We start from the raw sequence: 26954 nt of genomic DNA, 5'->3' as shown, positions 1-26954 counted from the left end.
AGGAAAACTTCGCCCCTTCCTTGGGAACACGTTCCCACAAAGGAGAAACATCTCCATCTTGTACTGCAAAAGCCAGAACCCCAGCTGTGCACTCTAACATTTCATTTCATGTCAATGCACATCTAAAATTCAAGATCCCTGAAGACCTTTTAAAAAAGAATCCTCCTCGGAACAATTTGCATTGAAGTAAAGAGTGAGGATTTAGCAAGTAATGGAGAATTACATACGCTCTGCTCTCAACTTTTTATTCCACTCCTAATCAAAACACATTTCATCTTAAATTCTGAGATAACAGAGGCAACAAAACTGGGGGGCTGGCAGAGGTACGAACTAAATTATTTGCTTATTCCTTGTTTGCAGATGATGGTAAAAACTGGGAGTTTAATTTGAAATTCAGCGAACCTCTGACTGCCTTCTCTCCACACCAAAAATACCAACATTTTACTGTCAGAGGACAAAAAAACCTCTTATTTGTAAAATATGCTTCCAATTCTAGCCATACAGTTGGCCTGCAATGATCGTAGAAGCAAGGCTCTCTGGAACCATCCCCAAGGAAACATTTGCTTTGGCTCCCAACAGGACACTTTTGTGCATCAAGAGTCAAATAAGATCAGCTGTTTCTCAATCCTTTCTGTTTAACGATCCCATTGATAGCCAGAAGGTAAACAGGCACATTTCTGTCTTTCCTGCACATTCCTTGCTAGGAATTCACATTGCTGCTGAGAGGTATCCGATGACCACGGAGACAGCAGTGTAGAGTCAGAATCTCCCTGAAGGGTTGCATCATTTTCCCACAGCACACCTGGATTTCTGCTCCACGGAGAGACTCGGCTCTCCGTTACAAACTGCACAACCTTTGCAGCCTTTCTGCAGCTCTGCTTAGCCCTCCGCTGTCTCTCACACATCCAGCAGCACTGCTGTAGCATCTCAGGCCATACATCGTGCTGTCAAGCTGTCTTCTGAATATCTGGGGCTACTTAACGCAAGAGGAAGGCAGAACAAAAGGAAGAGGGCAAGAAAGCCTGCAAGAGAGCATCATCTTTTTCAAAGCCTCTGTTCAAGCAGAGATAATAAATCACCACATGAAATCAGTCCCGCACACTGAAAAACAACGTCCCTGGGGGCATCTCAGACAGAAGCATCATCGGGAACTACTGTTCTAGAGGAGCACACCCTGGCTCAGAGGGGGTCAGAAACAGCAAAGCTGTCAACACCACGGATCTGCTGAAGTAGCTTTAGTCTTATTCTACGCCAGCAGAAAAAGATGTCCTTAATTTTAAGAAAGATAACAACTTGACCTTGCTGGTTCTTTCTAGCCCCAGCATCACAGCTGCAACCTTCAGACAGAGCGAGACTTGCTGTTTCTGGAGCTGAACCAGCCTCAAGGTGCCAAAACGAGTCAAGGCACTCAAACAAAAAGGGCCAGGAAGGAAAGCCCTCGGGACAGAGGAGCCCAGGGAGGAGATTCAGGCTGAGGATGGCTCTGCCATACCACCTCAGCTCCCCAGGAGCAGTACGGCCCCAAGGCGTGCTCTGCGGAGGGCAGGCAGCACCTCCAGCCTCCTGAGACTCCCATCAGCTTCAGCTCAGCTTGGCAGGACTGAAACAGTTCAGGGTGCTCTGGCCAGCAAGCAGTCCCACTGGAGCATAGTCCATGCTCGACCTCCAGAGCACTGAGTTGCAGAAAATAGGGACAAGAAAGAGCCATCAGGTCATGCACGGCAGGGACCTGGCCCACCTGAGCAGTGCCTGTCCGCGGGGAGGGACCCGATGCAAAACTGCCGTGTGCTCACCAAAACATGCCGTGCCACATCTAAAGCCACATTTAGAATAACAATAAATGCTGATCCCGTGCAGGATCAGCATTGCAGGGCATCTCTTCGCCTGTCGAAGGCGAGCGGTCCGACACGGCCGGTGCTGCACGCCGTGAACACCGCAGCAGGGCTGTTTCACAGCTCGTTCCCTAAGTGAGGAGTGTTTTTAATAACTGTTACCTGACAGCAGTGAGAGCAAAGAGCAAAACCTGTGGCAATACCAGTTGATCCCATTTGGCCTAACAGCTTGTTGTTATTTCCAGGCTCTGGAGTTCTTTAAAATTCATAGGGACAGCCTGCAGTTTTAATAGAGGCTACCAAAATCCATCCTAAGATGTATCAAAAAAGCACACTTCCTGGAGGGGAATAGGAAACAGTCAGCATTTACAAAGACCTCTCCAGGAATTATTTTTTTTTTATTAAAAAAAAAAAAAATCCCGCTTTGAAGTAGATGCTACCAAAGAATAAGGCTTCCAGAGCTCAGCAATATTTAATGTACTTCTACAGCAATGGAGGAGTGTTGTTGTTTCAGCTATATTATAACAAAAATATTGTGGTTTTCCTGTACTCTAACAAAAGTAGCTCAAGATTTACATCTCATTCATCTTATTCAGAAATAGTCCTTAAGCCAAAAAAAAAAGGGAGAGTCCCTACTGCGTACAAAGGACTTCAGGAGCCCTCACAGGGTGGCTCTCCGGTCGGCACACAAAGGGACAGAAATGTAAAATAGCACTTAGGAAAAGCAGTTTTTCTACAGCTATCGGCGAAAGTGGAAAACACACAGAAGACAAATAACTTGGGTTAAAACTGTGATGGGTGTCCTCAGTAACTCCACTACAGTGAACATTCGTATTGTGAAATGCAGCTGGTTAAAATCTCCTCGTTCTGCTTGGAACGATTAGCTAAAATACATGGGAGTGAGAACAATTCTCCGTACTCTTCTGCTTCTCCACTTGGTAAAGCATCATCTTTCTGATCTCACATACACCCAAATGTTAAATCCACTTATTAAAATGACCAACCTACACAGGGAGATGGATACAAATCCCTGCAGGGGAGGCATACCTGCTTATCAGATTTGCAAGCCTCAGTAATACACACAACACAAACGGACTTTACTCTGGTGCCTTATAATAGACCAAAATTTTTATTTGTGACTGGTTTCCTCTCCACCTCACCTATCCGAGGGACCGAAGACCAAGCGGAAAGCATGAACAGGCATAGCAAAAGATGCTGTTTTGGGACATTATGCCATACCATCGTTCCTCACCCCAAAAAGTCGGAAGTACTCTAGCTGTTTTCTTAATATTTCCACAGAGAGGAACAATTTTTCTACTTAGATTTCTAAATTTCCATTAAGACTCTGACTGTAGGTTGGAATATTTAATGCTGAAACAAAATCAAACCTGTGCAAAGCACAAGTCAATCTCCCAGAACTCCAAGGAAGCAATAGTTACATCTTGCACAAGCAGGAAAAAGGATAAAATGAGTATGAGGCTCTTGATGTTCATACGAATCATTAGCAGAAAGGGAATTACAATTTCAGAGATGCAGATTCCCTCCCAGCAGATGTCCTTCAGATCTCATTTCGTTTGGTAGCCTTGGGCTTATTTAACCATTCATCTTTAATCACCCTCTGAATGATGCTGCTGGTGGCTACACAACCCTTCCACCAAGACTCCCTCGGTCTCAATTTACAGAATTACTTCCAGTTTTCCTTTCCTTCCATTTCTGACATATAGGCAGAGAAAAACAATGAAAGGCAGAGAATAAAGACAATTGTAACTTAAACGTTTGACAGAGGGAGAAAGAAAGCTAGAGTAATGTAAAAACTACATACCCACAAATGCACCAATAAATTATTACTGCAGAATTTTTCTCATTTTTATTCACTTACCAAAGGAATACCTGCAAAACAAAATGGAGAAAAAGCAAAAAAAATTAAACTCAGTTGTTCAAACATGGGGACTTATGCCTCATTATTACTTTTATTTCAAACTTCACACAGGTTTTGAATTTCAAAACATCTGTCAGGGAGTATGAAAACATGTCTGAGCCACGCAACGTGCAACCCAGAGGCACTAAATGGCAAATTGCTTCTCAAACTGCCCTGCTGACTGGAAAGACAAGAGCCAATTAAACCCTTTTGGGGAAGAATTAAGCTGTTATTCAGCACTCCAAGCAACCAGCCACCTATCTTTTTGTAAAGATGCTAAAGCAGCATTCCCAAAAGAGACAGTGTCATCCCAAATCCCAGCTGGTAACACCTGGGCTGAGCTGGCTTCACAAGGAGCAGCTCCTCGCCCAAAAAGCAAGAAGTTGCCTCCTGCTGATAAACTTTTTTTCCCCTTTTTCTAAAGCACAGAGAAGTCTAGCACCGTGTCATGTGCCAGTTGAGTGCTGTGCACTTCTGCTTAGCAATCCCCCGTGCTTCAAAGCGGCACGTGCCTGCTGTACCACCTTCACATCAATGCACCCCGGTGCATCATGTAATTCTTTTTTATTCAAATTAATTTCCTCATTGAGATTTCCTTCAGCCTTAGCTGCTTAGCATCCTGATAAACGGGATGTCTCCTGAAGCCTATTTCGCTGCTTTCTTTTGCTCGCAAAGCCACAGCTCCAGCAGCACCCATCTGCGAGCACAGGGCAGGGATGTTGGGGTTGTGGATGTTGCTGCCAGCCCCACAACACCAGGAGCTGGACAGGATTTGTGTTTGCAAGGCCGTTAGCTGAAGCTGGGGCACATTCCCTAATAGGTTTCCTCCCATTAGGGCTTCAGTCCAGGGTTTTATATTTTTTATCTGACCTACACCCCCCCAAAAAAATAAAAGAAACAAAAAAGGAAAAACAACCTCTACCCAAAACCAAAAGTCCTCTAAATATTTTCTATTTTCAGAAAATTTTCTCTTACCGAAAGTATCCTATTCACAAATCTTATACCATACACAGGTACCTCAAATAGTTATTAAAAAAAAAAAAAACAACAACACAAACTATCAATCTAAATATTTTACTTGATACTTAACCATTTCAAACAGGGCTACTGATGTGTAGAGAGCAGTAACTTTGAGATGCACAATAAGTTGTAAGGTTGTTAATAAAAGTGTCTCTTTATGAAGATATCTGTCATTAAGGGCAACCTGACTTCCCTGTTCTCCACCACAGTTGTGGCGCAGTTCAACACAAACTTGTAGGAATTATTCTTATTTCTTGGCAGAAGTAAAGAACCCCCTGAGGCTCATTTAAAACACACACACAGAGACATGCACAAAATGAGGAATTAATAAAATATTGTATTCTTCTGAACCACATAGTTTTCTGACGTGTGTCTGTTGCTGATTACATCAATCTAGGCTCCATAACTTGTCATGTGATGACAGGCAAACACTTGTGAATTTATTTCTCTGAAGAAGCTTGCAATACAAATGCCAAGGAAACCAAAGAAAATGGCCAACTCCAAATACATAAAAGCAGCAGGGCTTCTCGCAGGGATATTTTTTATAGGTACAAGCAGGCAGGTACCTAATTCCCCTGGACTTCAGACCCTAGTTTGGAACCTAATTGCTGTTTTTCCATTTCCTAAGTCCTCTTCCTTGCTTATACAGAGTAAACAGAAGTGTTTATTAAATATATATTTATCTCGTCACTCCCTGCCTGCCTGGAGTTTGAAACATTACTGACACACGGTGACAAAAGAACATGGATTTCATTTTGAGAGGCTCGGAAAACTTCAATAGAGCGACTTTTGATCTGCATATTGTCAAAACCCAGAAATCTTGCGAATTCAAAGCACATTCCATTCATATTTTCTAAATCAAATGCAAGTGTGATGTCATTTCTGTTCTCCGGTTGGAGAAACATCGTAATTAGCAATGACTTGTCATTAGAGGCAAATCTCATGTCACGCTCAGAGAGACTGTGAGCATCAGCTGGGAATCATAAACACCATCAAATATTGAAGTTGAGTTGTTTCCATCCCATTCTCATGCCGATTAACACCAGTACAGGTCCAATATATTCCTGGAAAGCAAAAACTTGTAGCACTGCACGGTCCAGACTGCAGCAAGCTACTTTGGTCCCAACCAGGGCATTCTCCAGCACCAAGCCACGTTGGCTTGAAGGCACGGCTCCATTCTGCATGAGCCCCAACTCAACCAAAACCACCTGAGCCGTGCAACAAAGCCATCACCCTGCTCCTTGGGGCGTACCAGCTCCTGCAGGGGAAGGAGTCCCTCCTTTTTCTGTGTAACTACACCCTTTGCTCAGCATGCAAAGCACGCAGGATGATTGCTTCTGTTTGCGCACGGAGGAAAAGCAGGCTGGCCACATTTACCTGATAACTTCACATTCTTTCTCCACTTACCTACCCCACAGCTGCACAAATTGGTTAATGTAAGAGTTGCTTGGAACAGGGACTGTAAATAGTGACAACATTCTGCATGGAGCCTACTAATGAATGGTATTAAAAGACAGGAACTTTTAATTTTGCACGTCCCAGTGCTTTCTAGGAAAACGCGTCTGTATTTCTAACAATGAAAAACTCGTCCTCCCTGCCTCTCAGCCTGGCAGTGCCCGACCCCACAAGACTCTTCCAACTGCAGCGATTTCCCCAGGCAGGATAACTCACTGCTGCATCCCCAATCTGCAGCGGGTGTTAACAGCTTCTCACTGTTCTCCGTGGAGAACATCCTCTACGGAAAGTGAACCCAGATGTCAACTTTCATCTCCATTACGAACCTCTCATCCTCTGGGCTGCATAGCTCGGGATGGGGGAAAGGATTTGGGCAGTGCAGATGTGATTTCCATTCTCCACCAGGCTCCGGTGTCTGCTGGAGAGATGTTTCCACAGCAGCTCTGCAGAGCTTCTGCAAACCAAGGAGAGATTACGGATGGGGGTACTCATTGCTGGGGAGGGATGGAGATGTTACAACTCCCCCTGCGTGCCCAGCGAGGATTGAAGGCGGTGGGCTGCTCTCTAGGAGGTACCAGCAACCTCAGACCACAGCTGGAAACCAAACGCACACACAATGGACGGAGCTCGAAGCTTCTTTCTGAGACTTTAGTGAGAGGGAAAGCTGGAGGAGCTGCCTGCCGTCAATCCAGGCAGCGCATTAGGCGAGAAAAAAGGGCGAAACTACAAAAGCACAGAAAACTGACCTGATTTCCATCTCGTCTGCTACTTCCAGGCACTCAAAGACTTGTCTCCTTTCCCAGCTCTCCCTTCCCTCGCCAGCCCAGCTCCTCCAGCTTTCTGTGCTGCTTCCAGGGCTGTGCCTCTTCCTGCACAGCACCACGGGCAGACACACTGCTGGCTGACACCTCCCAAAGGCACAGAGAGGAACCCTCACCCACTGCTGTCGTGTGCGTGACACCCCGAAAAGCTACTGGCCTACGTGCCTGAAATCTCGTTTGGGGAACCACAGCACGCTAACCAAACTAAAGCCGTAAACACTTCAGGACTAAAACCATCTTTTTAATATCTCTATTTTTATACACGTACACACATCTTCATATACACACACACGTGGTACCTTGCACTTGGGAACCCACTTCCTAAGCGCACTGCCTCCAAACAAAGGAGCCAGTTGGCAAATACCACTCGCAAGAGACCAAGAGGCTGCGAGCCCATCAAAACGAGATGACAGAATTAGTCTAGTGCACCATTAATTTCAGAACATCATTAACTTAAAAGTGCGGGGGTAAGAAACATTTCTGACAGCTGGTTTCAGTTGCTGCCAAGCCTTCAGCATTGCACAGTGGTTGCGGGGGGAGGAAATAAGCTAGAATGGTAGTAAATGAAACCACTCGGCTGGTTTCTGGATTCGCTTTATTGTGGTCGCAGATCTCTAAAAACTGGGATTCTGCGCTCTGTAATTACAACATCCACATTTAAATGGAAGGAACAGGGATAACGTTTACAAAAATGGCTGGAAGAGGAGCTTTGTGCCTCAGTTTGCACGTGGTGCTGGGAAAGGTGCTTGAGCAGAGCTGGAGCGAAGCAGAGGATGAGGGAGGGCAAAGCCATCCTGCAGCAACGCCAGGTGCTCGCGCAACCACTCCCCATCACACACATCCCATGGCGAGCCCTCCAAGTGGCCATACACCCTTTTATTTTCCCCTTGCAAGGCACGGAGCGAGGCTTAGTTAAAGACCAAATGTGAGCTACCCAACTAAGGGCCGGCACCCGCCAAGTTTTCTGTCTGCGCTCATTTCCGACGTTGCAGTTATTACGAGCCCTGGCGTACATGACGGCAGAATTTGCCAAATTCGAGCGAAGTCTGCTTTGGTTAAATCCTCCCAGTGCCAAAACCAGACGCTGAAATGGCAGCCTCGAGAAGCCCGCTCTGAGCTGCTCCTTAAAGCAGGCTGCAAATTTAAGGCAGGAAACGTGCGAAAGGGAGAGGGAAGCAGCATGGGGACAGCAAAGCGCCCCGCAGCCTCCTAGCCCTGCTTCGCCCGCAGACCTGCTAAAATCCCTGTGCTCCCCTGCACAGCCACTTTTTGTGAACAAAAGCATGTGCAGAGCCAGCACAAGAGGCCCTGATGGAAGATGAAGAGGGCAGCATCAGCTGGAATACGTCCGTGCCCTGGAACACGAGGCACAGGAGGGCTGCAGCCCGGCTTGGTCAGACACCGCAGCAGAAAGGTTTTGTGTGCCAGCTGCCTGCATGCTGACAGGTAAAATCTGAGGAAAACTGCATTTCAGTAATACCATTTCTTGAAGAAAAAATCATTTAATTGCATTAATTTCTCTCCAAAGGTTGGCCCCGCACTGACGACCATTCAGAAACTGAACGCAATTCCCCATTAAATGCAGTCTGTAGCATGGCTACAGGATTTGGTGACAGCACGGCAGCTTCTTCTACGCTAAGTTCACGAAGACACGAGCTATCCTAATGCAAATTTCCACCTACTTTACCCCACAGACCCTTCCCCCAGGAGAGAGAGCTCTGTTCCTGCAGCTGCTGTCCTCCTGTTCCCCAGCACAGCCCCGCAGTTTGCCCAGGCAGATCTGGGACACGTCTCCAGTAAGGGCTCAGCCCCCAGATCACTGCCGTGATGGGGTAACCCCAACCCAGAAAAGAGCCAGCCCCACTGGTCGCAAGCACAGCTCTCAGGAATAACTTTCTGGATTGAGACCCTTAGGGAAGTTAGTAAACAGAGATCCCACCAGGGCTTGGACCCTTCCCTAAGCCTTGATTGCTTTTCGGCTGCACCAATCGCTGCATTAACATTCTTTCCAACCACAGCTGTTTGAGAAGTTAGATGAGTTAAGCAACATGAACGTGTGCTGGACCAGACTGGGTGCATGAAGCTATTTGGCAAGTTACAGTTAAAAGAGATCATGAAAAAACATTATTCATTCTTTTCCTAAATCTTTCAGCTGTGGAATCAATACCCAAGTCTCCATACTGCATACAGCTGGCAATTGGATGTGCCAGATAATAAGCAATTAAAAAAATATTTGTCTCAGTCTCTGGCAAAGCCCCGTGGTACATCAGACACCGCGCAGCCATGCCACTAACCACATAATCTTCTGATAATTTCTGTGCTCTCATTTTCTCATCGGCTGTGATTTGCAGAAGTGATTGGAAGCTAGAGACAGCTTATGCAAAGGAACCAGTGGGATGTTATTAGCTGTCCGTACAGCATACACAGCTCCCCGTGCAGATGCTTTACCCCATATCCCGTCCTAATTGCTTCTGATGTTTTAACATCTCTTCTCGTGAAATCAAGTTCAGAGCAGGGGAAGCAGAGAGGAGGCGAAAGAAAATCCCTCCTTGCCTTGTGCTAACATTCGCTCTGCTATCAAAGCACTGCGCCCTACGAGGTTAAATCATTTTGTCAGGCTTCCTGCGAAGCGGAGCAGCAGACACACACCACTGCTTTTCTGTGTTATCCTCGTACCGTGAGCAGGTAGCAGCCCCGATGCTTAGACAGAAGCGATTACCGGGATTAACTAACAAGATTACAAAGCCACCAGCCAGCCTCAGAGGCCACGAATGCAGAGCACACGCAGTGGCACGAGGGGCACAGAGAGCAATGGGACACAGGGGATGCGCACAGCAGCACCGGTCAGCGCCCCGTGCACATCCCAGGGGACTCTCGGTGTGATGCTTTGGTGTGGACAGAGACCAACTCCTTCTCTCATAGTCAATTAGTGATTTTATTTAGCCTTTGATTATTTTACAAAAGATAGAAATTAAAAAAAAATCCTCCAAAGGTGTTATTTTTGAGCGAAGCAAAGCCAGTAACTATAGCAAGTGAAAACACTAGATACAACCAATTTAAGAGATTAATTCCTCTTAATTATTATTATTATTCCTTTATTATAATTATAATATTATAATATTAATATTAATTATAATATTATAATATTATAATATTATAATAATATTATTATAATTCCTTTAATTATTATTATTATTCCTCTTGATAAATTCCTACAGGCATCCCTATTATTTAGATGAAACCAATCACAGAGGCGCTACCTGCTACAGAAATTAACATCTCCGACAGATGCTGCAATCTCCCATGCTGCAGTTGCTCAAGACACCCTGGCACACCATCTGATCAAAACCACTTCTCTCACTTTTCAGAGCATTTCAATGGCAAGCTGGACTCGCCATGGGTCAGTTCTTCTCCAGAAATGCACCCGTGGAAGCAGGCAACAACCAGACCGATGTGGCCTAAGATGCCACCAATGAGTCCCATGCTGGCCTGTGAGGTGTTTGGCAGCACTGCTCCCACCAGCAGCTCGTGCAGAGCTTCAATTCCTGCCTCCACCAGACTCAGCAGCTTCACCAGGTGGATCTGTGCCTGTCATCTCAGCCCACACTCAGACTAATGCAAGGTTTCTGGAGAAGGCACAGCAGGGATGTGCTCAGGCCTCCCGGGACACCCGACCATGCTCCTTGCTCTGACCCAGCCCTGTGTTTCCCCATTAAGCGGCCTTCAAATGCCAGCCGTCAGCAGCCTGATGCTCCAAACCCATGCTCACGGCTCTGAGGGACCGAGGAAGAAGAGCAGAGACACGGCCCGGCCTCCACGCCAAGGGGGCAGCGAGGGGCTGGGCCCTCTCAGGGGCTGCCGAGCCAAAAAGCCAGCCCGAGGCCAGGAGGGGAAGCCTTAAACACGCTGGGGGCAGGGGGGGGGAGAACGTGAAATGATTCATTTCTGACATCAGCCGTGATTAAATTTTAATCTCTCGAACAAAAATATGGTTCTCGTTAGCCTCATTAGTTCCCAGTTGTAGTGCAGGCAGCGGTGTCACATGGCATTAATCTCCGTGTTCATTAACGTGTCGTATCAGCCCCTCGCGTCTGCTCACAGCGCTCTTTGAAACTGATCCGCTGCCTCTCTTCTGCAGGAGGAGGAAGTGCCAAAAAGCAGCTTCCTCGACAGGAAGGATGACCCCCCGAGATCCTGCAACTCTTGGTTCACGTTTCTAGAGATAATTCTTTTCTTTCTGGGGAAGGAGGGAGGGAAGCTTGGAATAAAGTGATGCGAGGCTGCGATCCACACAGTAACAAAGACATTCCTGAGGTTTATGGCCAAGGCAAAGACCAGATAAAGGAATGAGATAGTCTGCGTTTCCTTGTTGTTGTTGTCCTTGGGATACTTGGGAGAGCTAGAAAAATAAAGCCAGGTTGCAGCAAGGGTTATTTGCAAAGCTCAAGTGACTCCAGCTTAGCATACCCACCAAGGTGGTAATTGTGAATGTGATTTACCTAAAAACCCAGACACTTTTTACAATACTCAAAATTGCATGCTGGATTCAGGCATGATATTAAGTTTTGCTTGCGTTTCAAAGCTTAAAATTGGAAAAACTAACATTAATTAAACCCTAGTCCTTTAGTGCAACCCTTGTATTCCTTCCAGACAGGCAGGACATGGACTAATATAAATAATATAAAGACCCTGCCAAGATCACATCATTAAATACAGTTACGCACAGCTCAGCACAGCCACTCCTGCCTATACAGAAGTCTCAGCAAACTTTCCAAGCGAACCGAGCACACCAGTGAAACCCAGGACACCCACGTTCCTGCTCCCTGCTTGCACAGCTCGCGATCTTTCAGTGTTTGCTTGCTCAGGGGCAGTCACGAAAGCCTCAGCGAACTACCCACGCTGCTGAATAAAGTGTGCATTAGCTCAAACGCACCAAGCCTGTGTAGATATCACCATTCACACTTGAGGTGGCTCTGGTTTGCTGGAGGCTCAGCGGGTGATTCTTCCATCTGAATTTTGCACGTCAGGCTGGGTCTCTTCTCGTCTTAAAATGGCCATCCCTGTAAGCGCTATGCCCTCATCATAAGAGGGTCACAAACCAGCAAATTTGGGAATGAAGTTGCCAAATCCAGCCCACAGTTCACACGTTGCTTGATTTACAAGCTTAGAAAATCTCTGTTCCCAGCTTTTACTGAATGGGAAGACACTAGACAAAAACCCAAGTACTTTAAATAAAATAAAATAAAAAATAATAAAATACACCAAAGCTATAGACATAAAAGAGGAAAGAAAATTGGGAAGAGATACATCTGATGGCTACTAAAGCCCTCCTGGAGAGGGAAAAATACAGCCTGGAGCATCTCATCAGCCCCCTAGCATTTAATGGAGTTCAACACGAACCGTTCACTAGTTCATCTGCTAGCAGACAGAACACTGTGATTAAAGTCCTGCATAGGTCAAGTGGTTTTTAATGAGACCTATAAAACACAAAACCTCCATGACATACAAGGCTTTCTTCATTCTCTATTGTAAATGAACTTCTGAGGATGGTAATTTAATGGCAATTAAATTACACACCTCAGAGACACGCTTTCATGACCTGCAGTATACCTGCCCCTCTATTAAGCTCTTAATATTAGAAGTTAAAAGCTATTAATATTATGTTCAATCAGCTAAACATAAAAAAGCAAGCATTTGGGGGCAGAAAGACAGAAGACAGACACATGTCCTCTCTAGCAAAGTGCTGAAGCATCTGCAACTTCTTGGAAGCCACCTTGGCATGCAGCCTTCAAAGGGCACCTGAGCACAGCTCCAACAGGACTTGCCAGCACCCTCTGGGGTTGTACAGTGCTGAAGCACTGCTCAGATCCATTTTCCCTGCAGAAAAGCATGCCTGCATAGTCTTGTTTTATCCTAAATATCTGTTAGCAGTAGCTCCACCAACATTTTCCACCAGGGAAGAACACAGTGAACAGAATGCTGCAGCCACCTCATGCTATAACGTTTTATTTATTGGCTTGTTTAACATATTCCCTTGAGCTCTTGTAACTCTACCAGAATCTTAGTCATGAAAGGGAAAAAGGCAATAGGATTTAAAAACCACAATTCTAGCTTTTGTATCAAGTGTCTTACAAGCCGTACCACTGAATGCTTCTCTAGCAGCGGACGATGTTTCGTAAAATGAAAAATGCAATAACCATGGGAAAGGAAAGGGTTTTCAGATGACATTTGAATGTTGGGTGGCAGGGGGGTGGTTCTCTGAGGAAACAACAGAAGAAGAAACAGGAGATCAGTGGCAAAGTAGTTTAAGAGTTTGTTTATATAAGAAAATGTAATAGCTCTCTGGAGACACCTTACTGTGGGATAAAAGTGATTTTATTCCAGAATTACGAATTCACTTTGGAAGTGCATTAGCTATTCTGGTACAAAAAATGATTTAACTTCTGCTAGAACACCTCTCCCAGAGAGCCCGGCCTGACAAAGGACCTGTTCTGCTGATGGCCCATCCCTGCAGACGTGTGCCCCGGCACAACCCACGGGGAATAAAACCACAACTGGAGGCTTCGCGAGGTCACCCGCAACAAGTATTTTTCCTTTTAAACAAAGGGGCAGCTTTTCCCATTCTTGTTCAAATCTATTACAATCTTTCACATTAATACTCAGGAGGGAAGGAGCAGGGAGAAAGGCAAAGCCACTCGTCCTGGACCTACAGGGCATTCCTCTAGTGACTGGACCGAGACAAGCAGGACTTGCAGTCTAAAAAACGTGGACACTAAAGTATGAGGTTCCCATTACATTTTTTTTTAGGCATCTCTAGTTTCATTAAAAAGCTTCAGTTAAACTGGGACCACTTTTTACTCTTGTTACTTTACTGAAATGAAGAACAGTCTACAACAACTGCAAGAAAACCAGCACAGCAATTAAGCACTTCACCCAGCCCATGGGTCAGACATTAAGTATTCTTTTGTGCTCTTGCAGTGCTTCTGGATGCCTGACAGCCTCCTCCTACTTCAAAAGGAAAAGTTCAGAATTGCAGAGGGAAGAAAACTCCAGCATCTTAAGACAGACCTGCTGAGCTCGTGATACCAGCGGCACCGTTACGTGCATGCCCTGTGACCCAGGCAGTAAGTCCACGTTTGGCCTGAGCAGACCCTGAATATCACAGCTTTTTGGGGAACAAAACACCCAGAATTACAGAAGCTGCCCACTTAAAATTTGGCAAAGGTGGGCTCAGCCCTACATTTTAGAGGTACCAAAGTTAATGTCTAAAAGCTACGCTAGTTTTGAGCACAACCGAAGCACACCTTATTTCATACAATTCACACCGCAAACAAGCAAAGTCAAGGGTTTAGGGCCAGGACAGCATCCTGGCCCCACTTCTCAGCTTCTGAGGTTCCCAAAGCACTCCTTATCCTGGGAAGTCCATCACAGACCTCACACCAACCGCTGCAGGCACAGCTTTCTTCCCTGCACACACAGTGGCTTTTACAACCCACTGCGTGCTCAAAGTACCAGGGACCATCCAGAAGGGCAGCTCCATCCTCTAGTACGTGGCCCTGCTGTTCTCTGCTGATTCTGTAATTCTGTGATTCTTCCGAGGATGTGACCCAAGTGGCCTCATAGCCCCCCAAACCTCATCTCCCACAGTCATTAGCTACCTGCCTTCACCATCCAGTCAGGCACCTTTCTCCTTCCAGATTTTAAATCCTATTTTTTTTAATGTGAGTGCATTTCTAAGAACCAAGCAAAGGTGTTATCAGATGCTCAGGGGCCTTCATCTCTTCCCTTGTGGTATTGTCACGGTGGGCTCAGCTCCCTGGGCACGCAGCACATTCCCCAGCTGCTGTGGCTCAGAGGAGGTGGCCGGCAGAAGCAGGGGGGCAGGCGATGTGTCCTGCCTCTCCCAGGGGACAGGCTGCCCTTCCAAAGCTTCCCTGACTCTGAGCCCAAGCCAGCTGGACAGCAGTTGAAAGACTCGCTCCTTCAGCAGCACTCGGGGTCTGGAGACTCCAGCCCAAAACAAATAGAAGTGTTTAAAATTAAAACGGAAAAAAAAAAAAAAAAGGCAATAAAAAGAATAAATTGTTCCTCACGGGCTTAAAGAGAACTCTGTTCTTCCTTGTCCTCCCGTATCTTCCTCGAACTGGTTTCCCCCTCAGCAGCTGAGGAGCGTTTGCTGGATCAGCCCAGGGGTCTGTGCCCAGCAGTGCTGGTCCACAGGACTCAGCACCTGCAGAGCACCTTTAGGTGCTCAGCAACCACAAATAATGGGGCTGCAGGGGGAATTTCTTATCTCAGACACCTTCATCGAGTCATCCTGTAACCCTAAACAGGAAAACCTGATAATGTTATCTTTTGCCCTGTAAGAAGTCACCGAGGTCTTCAACAGATGCTTTGGAGAAGAGCCAGACCCCATCAAAACCTCTCCAACTGTCCACACTTGGGAGCCAACATTAAAAGACCACCTAACACCATCTGAAAATCAGTGCAGAAAGTTTCAAAGCCACCTCAGTTCCAAGGCCAGCACTGCCACCTGCGATCAGCAGTTCTCCAGATCTCAGGTACTTTCAGCCCCTACCAGAAGCCACCACAAATCTCTGGAGGATGATGAGAAATTATTTACAACCCCCCTCTTCTCTCTCCCCCAATTTCCTTGCACTGCACCCAGCATCCCCTTCTCCAGGGAATTGAATGTCACACTATATGCACAATAATAATATGTTTTTGACCACCCAGTGACCCATTTCAGAGGATCTAATGAAAAACGTAACCACAGATGACTGAATTGTACTGCTGGGTTGCTTTGATTCCTTTCTCCCACCCCTAGGAGAAGGAACCTAATTTCCTGTTTAAAGCATTTGATGCCACAACTGAGAAGAAGCTGAGGCAGCACCACCTTTCCTCCCCACCCACCTTTTCTCTCACCCCTTCCCCCAAAAGAGCCTGCCCCGTTCCCTCGGTGTTGTTGCTGCATACCCAGAGCCACCCGCTTGGGGCAGCGGAACTTGCAAACTCTGAATCTGAAGTAGCAAAGGAGGAAAAGAAAAAAAAAAAGAAAAAAAAAAAAAGCCTTATCTCAAAAATCAAGAGGCAATTCCTTTCAACCACAGCATCCACAGAATGCAAGCTCTGGGCTCTGCCTGCATTCCTGCTGGCCAGCTCATTGCCTTCGGAGCTGCAAAGAGCCCCAGTGCCTGGTCCTGAGCTTCAAAACCCCCTCGGGAGGAGGCATTTGGATGTGGTCTGCTGGACACTGGTGGTGGTTCAGCACACCAGGGGACTCCCCTCTATCCCCTTGTCCTTTCACTTCTCCCTCAAAGACCTGAGAGACAGAACAGCCACTCAGAGCTACGTGGGCACGAGTGGATCCCTTTCAGCAAAACCTCAGGACCCCCCAGCACCTGCAGAGGGTCCACACCCCCACCTTGAGCCCACCTTTACCAGGACAGGCGACTGGGAGCAGAGGAGCAGTGCAGGACGAGCCTGCCCAGCAGGGGACAGAACACACTCCAGTCTGGTTTTTTTTGGTTGTTTTTTAAAATTGAAATCTTAACTCTGCGAATGCCACACCAGTATGCTGAGCACTCCAGATTGCCCTATGAGCACTAACAAAGCTCGTTATGCTAATTTCTTAGTTAGCCTGCTCCTGAAGGGCCAGGTCAAGCCTTCAGCCTCCCACCACCAGAGGCCCACCCTCCAGCTAGAATCACGCTGTGCTTTGGCAGCGGGGGGAGCATTATTCCCACCCCATCCCACCCCCAAACAGAAGTCAAGCAACACATCCAGATTTTGCTGCTACAAGGGCAGAGACCCTTGTATCGCTGGGAGCAGGATGATGCTTGAATTCTTACCCTGTAGTAACATATCTAGAAAAAGAGACAAGCAATTTGGGAATAACTTGGAAACGGGCAGCAGAAAGCAACTTTTTTTCAAACTGTGGCTTCTTTTCACGGTCTTAAGTTCATACTGAGTTAAGAGCTTGGAGAACAGAGCTTTTCAGAAAACCCAAGCTGTTATCCTTCACCCACTTACATACCATCTGGAGTAGGAGAGGAATGAATGGGACAGGACTAGATGCAGGGCTGCTCCACCACATGCAAATCCTTCAAATTAAATTCACTGATCCCATCTATAATGAGGGTGCCCTACCACGTGCTGCGAAGCCAGACCACGCTGGTGACATGGACACCTCTTCATGGCGTGACCTTTTAGCTCCCCATTTACTGCACCAGCTCCACGCAGGCAGAGGTGCAGGTACCTGATGAGGTGAGCTAACAAAGCTGGGTTTCCCAAGGGCCCATTCCTTTAGGGTGTATCTTTGGGGCCTTATCATGAGGACCAGCTGAAGCCTATCATCCAGTTGGGGCACTGACAAATTTTATTATTGTTTAAAACCAAAGTCTACACCACAGACCTTCCCTTCTCCCTTCTCTCACATGCCCACATCACTCCTTGCCAGATTACCAACCTCAAAGCATAATAGAAAATCAACGTGTACAATGAACAAGAAGAAATTACGGATTAAAAACAAGGCAGAGAGACTGTTAACCTACCAGATCTGTCCAACGTTGACCAAGGAGAGGTAGAGAGCCCACAGGACAGCCATGAGGACCATGTTCGCACACCCAGTCACCAGCACAAAGGCTGAAGTTGCCAGGCCGACCAGAGAGATGTTGTCCAAGATGCTGTCCATGTCTGACCAGTCCAGAAACCAGATGATTGTTGGTGCATAGCTCAGAGCATCTAGGTTTATCTTCCCTTTGAAATACTTTTTGACGCTCTGCAGGTAGAGTTTACATGGGAGCAGCCCCTTTTCTCCTATCAGCTGCTTGTTTTGATGGTATGCCACCAGGAAGGCCACAACTAGGAGAACAGAGAGAAAAAAAAAATGTATTAGGAATTACCCAGAAATGTACCTTTTGAGTCCAAAGTTACAGAAGAATATTTGGGTGTTGTGAAGGAATTTGTTCGTGTCCTCATCTCCACTACACTACAACACAGTCACTCCTATTAACCACGACGCTGAAGGCAGAGGAATTTTGTCTCTGCCTTCACACCAGGAAATGGCACAGCATCTGTTTTGAGATAAAATTTCTCCTCAGCTGCTGTAAGGGACGTGCCTCTTGCTTCAGGCAAGCTCAACACCACGCTTCTGGGAAAATCTCCCCGCGAGCACGCGACCTGACCCCGCACACAAGCAGGAGGCTCAGCCCTGCTCCGTCAGACTCCGCATGACCCCGCGTTACTCACATATGCTGTTAATCTCCTAATGCGGATGAGGAAAACAGCTTAATTGCATTGCAGATGCAGAGTGAAAGCAATGCATTAATTCCAAGACGTTCAGCTGGAATTTGCTTCCGACAAAACATGTTTGTAGAGGATACACCAAGAAACCCACATGTAGATACCGGGGAGCACGATTTAAGCAGCCAGAAGGGTGCCCACAGCCGTACTTTCTGACCCCTGGCATTTCAGTTTCACAAAATACTTTGCAGTGTCACAAACAGTGGTGGTGGTGACATAATATACACTATTCCCAGCACGTACAGCCCATGGCAGATAGATTTTATCCGCAATGTTATGCTTTGACTTCAGGGGACAGCCTACTTCCATCTTTACGAAGCATTACCTGTGCCTTTATCAAGTATTGGAATTTGTCCTCATTTTAAATACACTTAATATTTCACGAGGTGGTTAATAAGACAGCTTAAACTCATGCACAGCATCCCAGCAGTGCCCAAAACACACCTTTGTTTGCCTGGCAGTGTAATGGTTAAACACTGCAATAGCAAAGGCCAGGACTTATGGTACGGGTTGACCTTCTGGATCCTCTCACATATTGGTAGGTTGGAAATACAAAGATTTAATATTTTCCCATTCTCTAAATTGCTACTTTTTACATGTCGCTATGGCTGTCTTGTATAGGATCTATCTTGCACTGGACAATCTTAGAAGAGCCAGATGCTTTTTTTAACAGCACATAAGCAATTTAATTACAGATTATAGACCTAGAATTTGATGTTCTACAGAGCAAGTTGGTCAGCTTCTAGGGATTATCTCATATTTTAGGCATCTCCTCTAGTTACCAATTTGCAGTTTGCAACTGCAGTAATCTCCATTTCTCAGGAAAAAAAATGAAGGCCGACATTTCCTGATTAGGCTCCACACGTTTTGTTCCCAGCAGCTCACTTACCCACGTCGCAGGCATTATCCAAACACCAGCCACGTCACACGCAGCAGTAGCAGAGGTCTTACAAAATGCTAATTTATCTCCCCACAGCCCTCCTTCGTTAATGATCAATTCTGTTTTCTTCCTTATCTGAACGCTGTCATTCTGCAATCAAAAAATGCTGGTGCTCGGCTGGTCGCTGTCTCTCACTGGGAACCCTGGTAGAAAGCCCGTGTGAAACAGCACCCCGGGTTCAGGCCTGCACCCACATTTCCTTCAAGTCAGGCCAGCAATCACAAGTCTGCAGCCCCAGGGAATGAAAACAAATGTCCTGTTTCCCCCCAGACACACAGGAAAGTCTCCCACGGACTACAGCTAATCCCCTAAACACCTGCTGCACCTCCCTGCACACAGCATGTATTTTGGTCTCACTGTGAATTCACCACAAAGTCACAATCTCACAGACCCGAGGTCACTGCGAGGGTTCCCACCAATGTCAGCAGGTCCTGAGTCCCAGCATCAACACAAAGTTGAGGCTTTCAGTGTTTGCATCGCTTTCTACCCATCTTTTACACACCACGAAGGACTTCGCACACTGCTAAAGGCTCACAGAATATTTTACTCAATTATGGACAGGAAAAAACTGTCTGCAGCACTAAGGAATCGGGTTTGTACAGCAAATTTAACGTTCTGTATCTTAGATTTTAATGTTCTGTATTTTAAATGTTCTGTGTTTTGTATTTTTCTACCAATACTTTGTTCTGCACAGCTGCGTAATCAGAAAGCCTAACACACAAAACCAGTAGAAACAATGCTCCTGAGCCTCAGACAATATTTTCAGTTCTGGGTAAAAAAAAAAGACCAACTATACCTTAAAACTCCACAGCTTGACTTCCCCTGATTAGCACTGCAGTCTGCTGCCCAGTTTTCCAAAAGTGCTAATCAAATTCACCTCGAAACGCTACAGAAATTGCTGCCCCAACCCATAACTGCTACGCAATTTTTTTTCCTTAAAAAAATCTAAATTAGACCCCTGTACAGTATGCAAGATAAACAAGGAAAGGGCAAATTAGGAAAAGCAAACTATAGCAATTGAAGAAATTGTATGTACAAAAGACTGCACAGCCTTTTTGAGTCTGAAAGCAGCAACGAGTGCATTATAGGGCTGGCGTGAGCTGCACATCCAGGGACTGCACAGCCTGGGCTCCAGAGCGGTTCCCCTCACACCGATTGCTTTCAAGATGCTGCACTGTTGGTATTTTGCATGCAAGGATTTCAGGGCTAAACCCCATCGGCAACAGATCTCACCAAGACCCACCTACACTTGGATCCATCACCCCGAACCACTGGGGCACAAGGATGGCGAGCGCCATTCATGGCTCGCATGGGTTTTGGGGTCCGTCCCTGACCCAGCTCCTTCTCCTGGACCTTCCCAGGCCGAGCTGCTGCCTCGTGCCATGCTCCTGCTCACCTCTAGCATCTTTGGGAGCACCTCTGGAGGACACATCCCGTTTGCTTCCCAAATCCCACCAGCAGGTCATCCAGACCCACCCTGCCATGGCACCAGCTAAGCCTGTAAGAGGTTTCACCCTGAAGGCAGCAGTTCCCATGTCACCCGTCCAGAAACATGCAAAAGGGGAAGATAAAGATGGATTTTGCAAAGGATTTCAACAATGCAGGAGATGCACAGACCCAGCAGGGATGAAAAAAAAAAAAAAAAAGTTCTCTATCAGCTTGTCAGTGCTTCTTCTCCCTGAACACCTCTCCAGAAGCTGAACCCTTAAATCGACTCTAACAGATACTGCTTCCTCCAGGGAAGGATCCCTCCAGGGATCTTCACTTTGAGCTTGGTTTAGTCAGAAGAAAAAGTCCCTTTTGCCCCCAAAGCTTGTGCTTTTGTTCCTCTTCCTTAACCCCTACTCTGAAGGCTCTCTCACCTTTGGCCTTTTATTTGGGGATTTTCCACTCCCCATCTTCCCACTCCCTGCAGGTAAATAAAACATGGTCAGCGAGCGTGGTTCCACCTGGGCACTGCCTGGAGGGCTTGCTGTGCTGCCACCAGGGCATGGGGGCAAGGTTGCCAAGGCAAGGGGGCACATGTTCCCAATCCAGGGGTGTCCCCTGCAGGCCCCCAGCACAACTGGGCACATCTCACATTCTCCAGACCCAAAACAAAGCCCTGTCACCTTCCCCACCACCCTGTGGCTGCTTGCCACCTGGACTTTTTTTTACCAGTGCTGCCCAGATTTGGGTGCCTTCACCCATGCCAATCTCTTTTCTCCCCAGAGCACTTTGCTTTTCTTCAGACTATTCACTCCTCTGCAGATGGGGAAAAAAAAAAACCTCGGCTTCAGCGACTCCCATGCTCCCTCCCACTCAGGAGGCAGACGGAGCCTTTGACAGCTCACATGGGAGCACGCTCCTCTACCTGCTGCGAGCTGATCTTTACATAAGTAATACATGTAAATTGTCACCAACTGCTAATAGACCTTCGCTACTTATCCTCACCTCGGAAGGTGCTTTACTGTATTTTTCCATTAATTCCCCCCCCCTCCACCTTCTCCCTTCCCTCCCAGGCTCCTCTCTCCCCCAGCTGAAGGCGTTCCTTGTTCAAAGCCACATGCTACCAATAAACACAACTGGAGCATGCAGCACAGGAGTCACCCATCTGAAATGATTTGGTCTATCCACATTGCCCTGTCACCTCAGTTCCTTTCCCCAGGTCCAGGCTCAGGCTGTCATGGTAGGAGAATGAGAGAATCCCATTCTTCATGCTCTGTAAAGATTTAAAGATGTGAAATCCAAGACTTTCCGGTCATATGGCTTTCTCTCCCCACCATTAAAAGAAGTCTCAACTTTTGCTTAAAACCCAAACCACAAGAAGAAATGAAGCAAAAGCACAGAGCTTTGCATGAAAACCAAACTACGTTTTACACAAAAAAATGTCTGCCTGGAGCCATATATCAAGTGCACCTTTGACCCAGCGAGGCATTCAAAAAAATAAATGAAAAAAAAAAAGCCTTATGCTGGATGCTGGTTGTACTACCGACAAGAAAAAGGAGGAGAATGTTCATGGTCTCCTAGCTGCTGTGAGAGTTTTCAATGGATAAATTCCCCAGCAAAGATCTGCGACGCAAAAGCAAGGACGTGCAGTACTAAGCAAAGAGGAATAATGAAATCAAGCAACCCCTTTTCATCCTGCAATCCTACAGCCACCAGTAAGCACACCAAGTCCGTTCTTACTTTTTTTATTGCCATTAGCAGCGGTGCAAAAGACTTCGGGGTGGTTGTATCTGGGGGCTTTTTAAGAGCGCACCTCCCCATTGCCTCTTTGCTTGAAATAGCAGGAAGCAAACACACCAGGCTGGGCTCTGACATGGCTCACAAATTCCCCCACAGCACCCAGGCTGTTCAGAAGCACACCAGCAGCCGTCCAGCCTGCAGCCAAAGGATGCTGTGGGATTTCTCTCCCCCGAGCAGCTCCAGGCAAGCAGCACGCTGGGAGACAGGTTCACTCCTCAGTTCTTGTTATCGCTTCCCTTGAACTATCCCTGCTTGCTATTAATTCATCTTCCTACGGTGCAAGTGCTTAGATCAGAACCAAAACTGCTTCTGCCACGCTTACTGGGCCCTCTCGTGCAGTTAAAAAGGGAGCAGGGAGCTCGCTAGCCATCAGCGCTAACATCCTGCCTTTGTGCGGACTTGCTTACAAGCACTGCGCTGAAATAAAACCTTCCAGGACAGAGAAAGTGTCAGAAGCTGTACCAGCATCCTGGCTAGGCAATCTGAAAGCGACTGGGAGCCTCTTCAAATAACGGAGGGAAGCGCAAGGGAAAGCAGGGCAGACGGCAGAGAGGGGAGGAAGGACACCAGGAGAGAGCCAGGAACCTGCAGGAAGTCGAACTCCCCCGAGGAGGCTTTAGATTTCAGAGCGAGGAAGAAGTAGCATGAACCTCCTGTAGTCCTAGCTCTGGGGAAAGAAAATACTACTATTAAACAATACATGAGGAGAAGGAAGATAAACTGTATTTACATAATAGCTTTTATTTCAAAGCATTCTACAAAGCATGGCTGAAATTGGTAAGGGTGGTATCTAATTACTTCGACTTCTACATCTGGGATCTGATGATAGTAATCATCCAAAAAAGGGCACTTAAAATGATTTAGAAGGAGGCTGAAGGGAGCAAATAACACACATTTGTTGTCAAGAGCTTTTGGGACCAGCTATTTACCTGTAACAGCGCCTCCACCAAGACCCCAAAGACTTTCTGTACGTACAAAATGTCACTCCCTGGCATAAAGAACACGCAGCACAGGACCACGATGGGAAGACTTCAAATGTCAAAACTGCGTTTCTCCAGGGCTCCCTGTCCCATGAATTAGAGATTGCAATTAGCCCGTGAAGACGGGTCTTATCCGTGGAAGTCTGCCAGGTTATAACTGGCACGCGGCACCCTACAAAGATGCCTCCACAGATCAGAGAGGTGTCTGGGCTGCTGGGCACAGGACTTAGAGAGGCACTTTACGTGTGTTAGCCCTCAGCTTGGAGAATCCCCCTGGCCTCCCCTCAAGCAGCAAACCTCGCTGAGCACCTCCAGCTTGCACCCGTTCTCCCCTTCCTTCCCCTTCCTGCAAGCAGCAGCGGGCTTGGTCACTGGTCTCCGCGAATCACCAGATCCTCTTCCACCTTCCCATCTCCAACCTGCCTCTCAGACAACAGCTGCTCTGCCAGGGACTTCCCAGGCCCTGGATGCTTCTGGAAACCCCCTTCAAAGAAAAAAATAAAAGGTGGAGAGTTGTTAAAAACCAAAGGGGGCAGGGGAGGAGGGAGGGCACAACGGACACTTCACACCTGCCTGTCCTCCTACCAGAGGGAAGGATCCAAAGGCAAAGCATCTCCTGGGCTTGCAGCAGGCAACAAAGCAGCACCTCAGGATCAGATTTGTGCACCAGGGAAGGAGGTGAGGGACAGAACTGCCAAGCATGATTTGGGGGCCTGTCATCTCCATGTCACTGTCACCCCAAATGGCTTTTCTCTCTACTAATCCATGGGGTCCTTTGCTCTCCCATCCCACCTTTTACACTCAGTAGTAAGCTCCATGGTAAGCAGGAGCTGCAGCCATCGGGGCGGCTGTTCTCCCTGACAAGGTCCCCCCCCAGAGGTTTTGTTTCCTAACACGGCAGGAATGAAAGGGTTACACCGAGAAGGGCGAAATGAAAGAAGGGGAAAAACATCCCACAACCGAGGAATGTCAAAACTGTCACAACGCCATCAACCGTTTCCTCAGCAAGTCTGAGACTCGGTGTGTGCAGGATCGCCACGTCTGGGAAAAAAAAATAATCTGTCAAGAGTAAATGGTTCCATCTTCAGAAAAGAGAGTGGAAGAGGTGCTTGGCACAGAGGCTTAAAATTGTTTTCTGCTGTTTCTAAACCCAGGCTCACGGAAGAGATCAAAAGGCAACGCACCTTCCCTGGAGAGCATCCCACCCCGACAGCCATGTCACGGTTTTGCAGCTTCTGACAGAGGAATCTGCCGGATCGTGGTCTCCCCACCTCAGACACATCAATCAGTTTCTACCCCACCGAGGTCCCGGCTGGGCGGCATCTCCCCCACATCAGGATCAGCGCCGGCGTCCCTACAACACTGAGGTGACAGCCAGAGCTGCAATCTGACCTGTCTCAAACCCAGCCCACCTTTCTGGCCTTGGGTCACTTGGCTGTTACTCAGCCAAGACAAGAAATTGCTGTTACCTGACTGCAATCACACACAAGCTGCGTAACGAGCAGGTAAACTTTTATCCCCTCATACCTCTTCCATCATAAAGCACAGAGCCAGCCTCCTACCCTGCTCCTTCCAGCCTCTGCTGCTGGCACCTGCAATCCTTCCTCCACGGATAGCTCTCAAAAGGGTTCTCACACTGGACTGCAGAAGCATTTTGGGGTTCCCTCCCCCCACTTCCAGGCATTTCCACTCATCTCCTCTCTGAGCAAATCCACCTCTTCTCCCTCTGTTTGCTGTCACCATGCATTCAGTCAGCAGCCTTCCACCTCAGCTTCCTCCTCTTGCTTTCGTGTGCCCTTTTTCTAAATTTCCATGCTGTAACTTGCATCACTGAACACGATGCTTGCTCCTCACCTCTCACCACTCTCGTTGTCCCACATGAGGTCCCCCACTCACCAGGTCCCATTCATCAGCCTTGCTCCTTCCCATCCTCTGCCTCAATGACTTTCCACCCTGCAGCCACAGCCTGCTCCCTCCTTCCTGCCTATCTAACACACCGCCGGCCTACGGGGCAGTATCTGTTCCAGGACACGATACATTTACACCCCAAATCCACCATCGGAAAGCAGCAGCCTCCACAGAACACGCAGTGGAGGACGCTGATCAGTTGTTCATAAGGAAACTGCAAACTGAGCTCTGGGAAACTCAGCAGTCTGGATTTATACACGGGGGAATATCGGAATCGCTTTCATTTTGACTGAAAGAGTCGTAACCCCGCATTTCACCGAGAGCTAAAACCAAACTAGAAACAGAGCACGTGTCAAAACCATACAAAACTACAACTTCTGCATGGTTTTGATGCAAAATAATCCAAGCAGGCTGGCAGCCTACAAATCCTAACGATTTTGTGGACAAATCTGGGGCAAGTTTAAAATTTGTAATGTAGCGTGTTACATGTCAGTTTGGGTTTCGCTGCGAATATTTTTTCAGCGGCGGGCTCGGAGCACGGCTCCGTGCCTTGCTTGCCAAAAGGAGAGCCAAAGGCACAGGGCTGAGGAGGAAAAGCAGCTTCACCACCTTCAACGGGGCAGCGATGGCACCAAAGGACGCCGTCATCCTCTGGTCCTGCATGCAGCTCCTTCGCTTTAGCTCTCCAGCATCCCTCAAAATGAGTTTCTCTCGCAGCATCAGCTCACAACACCTCTTGATAAAGGACTTTCAGACCCAAAGCTGGGTGCAGGCTCTCTCCTTGCACCCCCCTAGCTCTGTCCCTGCTTTTTAGAGCAGGGGGCTCTCCCCACACCCCCTTTCTGCCCCCCCCCCAAGCACCCCAAACCCCACCACCCAAAACCGAGGCAGCTTCGGGCTGAGCCGGGGCGACGACCCCTGCACCACGACGACCTGCGGCCACACACACACCCGGGGGGCCGAGGGCTCCGTGTGCGAACCCTGCAGCCCCCATCTCGGATCCAGCTCCCCCTTTTTTTGTTTTTCCTCTCTCCCGGGAGCCACGGCAAGCAGCACTGCCCCGGGACACTCACGGTACAGCAGGGCGACGGCACGCAGCAGCACGATGCGGGTCAGCCAGAAGGTGCCCGGCGATACCGGCGGCACGGCCCCGCCGCCCGCTGCCCCCGCTGCTGCCCCCGCTGCCGCCCTCCCCGGGGCCTCGGGGCCGCCGCCGCCACCCGGTGCCGCCCGCCGCTGCCTCAGCGCCGCGCTGGGCGCCGCCATGTCGCGGCCTGCAGAGAGCATGCGTGCGGCCGGCCCGCCCCCGGGGGCATAAAGGGGTCCGGGGGGGCACTAAAGGGTCCTAAGGGGGTCCCTTCGAGGGTCTTCGAGGGTCCCCGAGGGTCCCCCGGGGGTCCTCGGGGGTGGAGGTGCCCCCGCGCACACGGCCCCGCAGCCCCGCCGGGGGTGGTGGGTGGAGGGGGGTTGGGGGGGGGAGAGAGGGAAATGGGGATAAAAATGGGGTTTGTGTGCTCTGAGCGCTGGGAATGAGGAAGGAAGTGTCGA

General features: G+C 47.9%; 1 protein-coding gene across 1 annotated transcript in view; it reads right to left on the bottom strand.

Annotated features, from left to right (window-relative positions):
• LMF1 (lipase maturation factor 1) overlaps nt 1–26708 on the bottom strand; it is a 186651-nt gene extending 159943 nt beyond the window's left edge. The window contains exons 1-3 of the mRNA XM_027468734.3: nt 26480–26708; nt 17600–17909; nt 3712–3722 (exon numbers count right to left, since the gene is read on the bottom strand). Of these exons, the coding sequence (XP_027324535.3) occupies nt 3712–3722; nt 17600–17909; nt 26480–26693 (535 nt within the window). The 5' untranslated portion in view covers nt 26694–26708. The remainder of the gene's footprint in view (nt 1–3711; nt 3723–17599; nt 17910–26479) is intronic.
• Between the last annotated feature and the right edge of the window lie 246 nt (nt 26709–26954).

The sequence above is a fragment of the Anas platyrhynchos genome, chromosome 15, assembly GCF_047663525.1.
Source record: "Anas platyrhynchos isolate ZD024472 breed Pekin duck chromosome 15, IASCAAS_PekinDuck_T2T, whole genome shotgun sequence".
Taxonomy (NCBI): Eukaryota; Metazoa; Chordata; class Aves; order Anseriformes; family Anatidae; genus Anas; species Anas platyrhynchos.
Note: the sequence above shows the minus strand (reverse complement) of the source record. Positions and strands in the feature narration are given on the sequence as shown.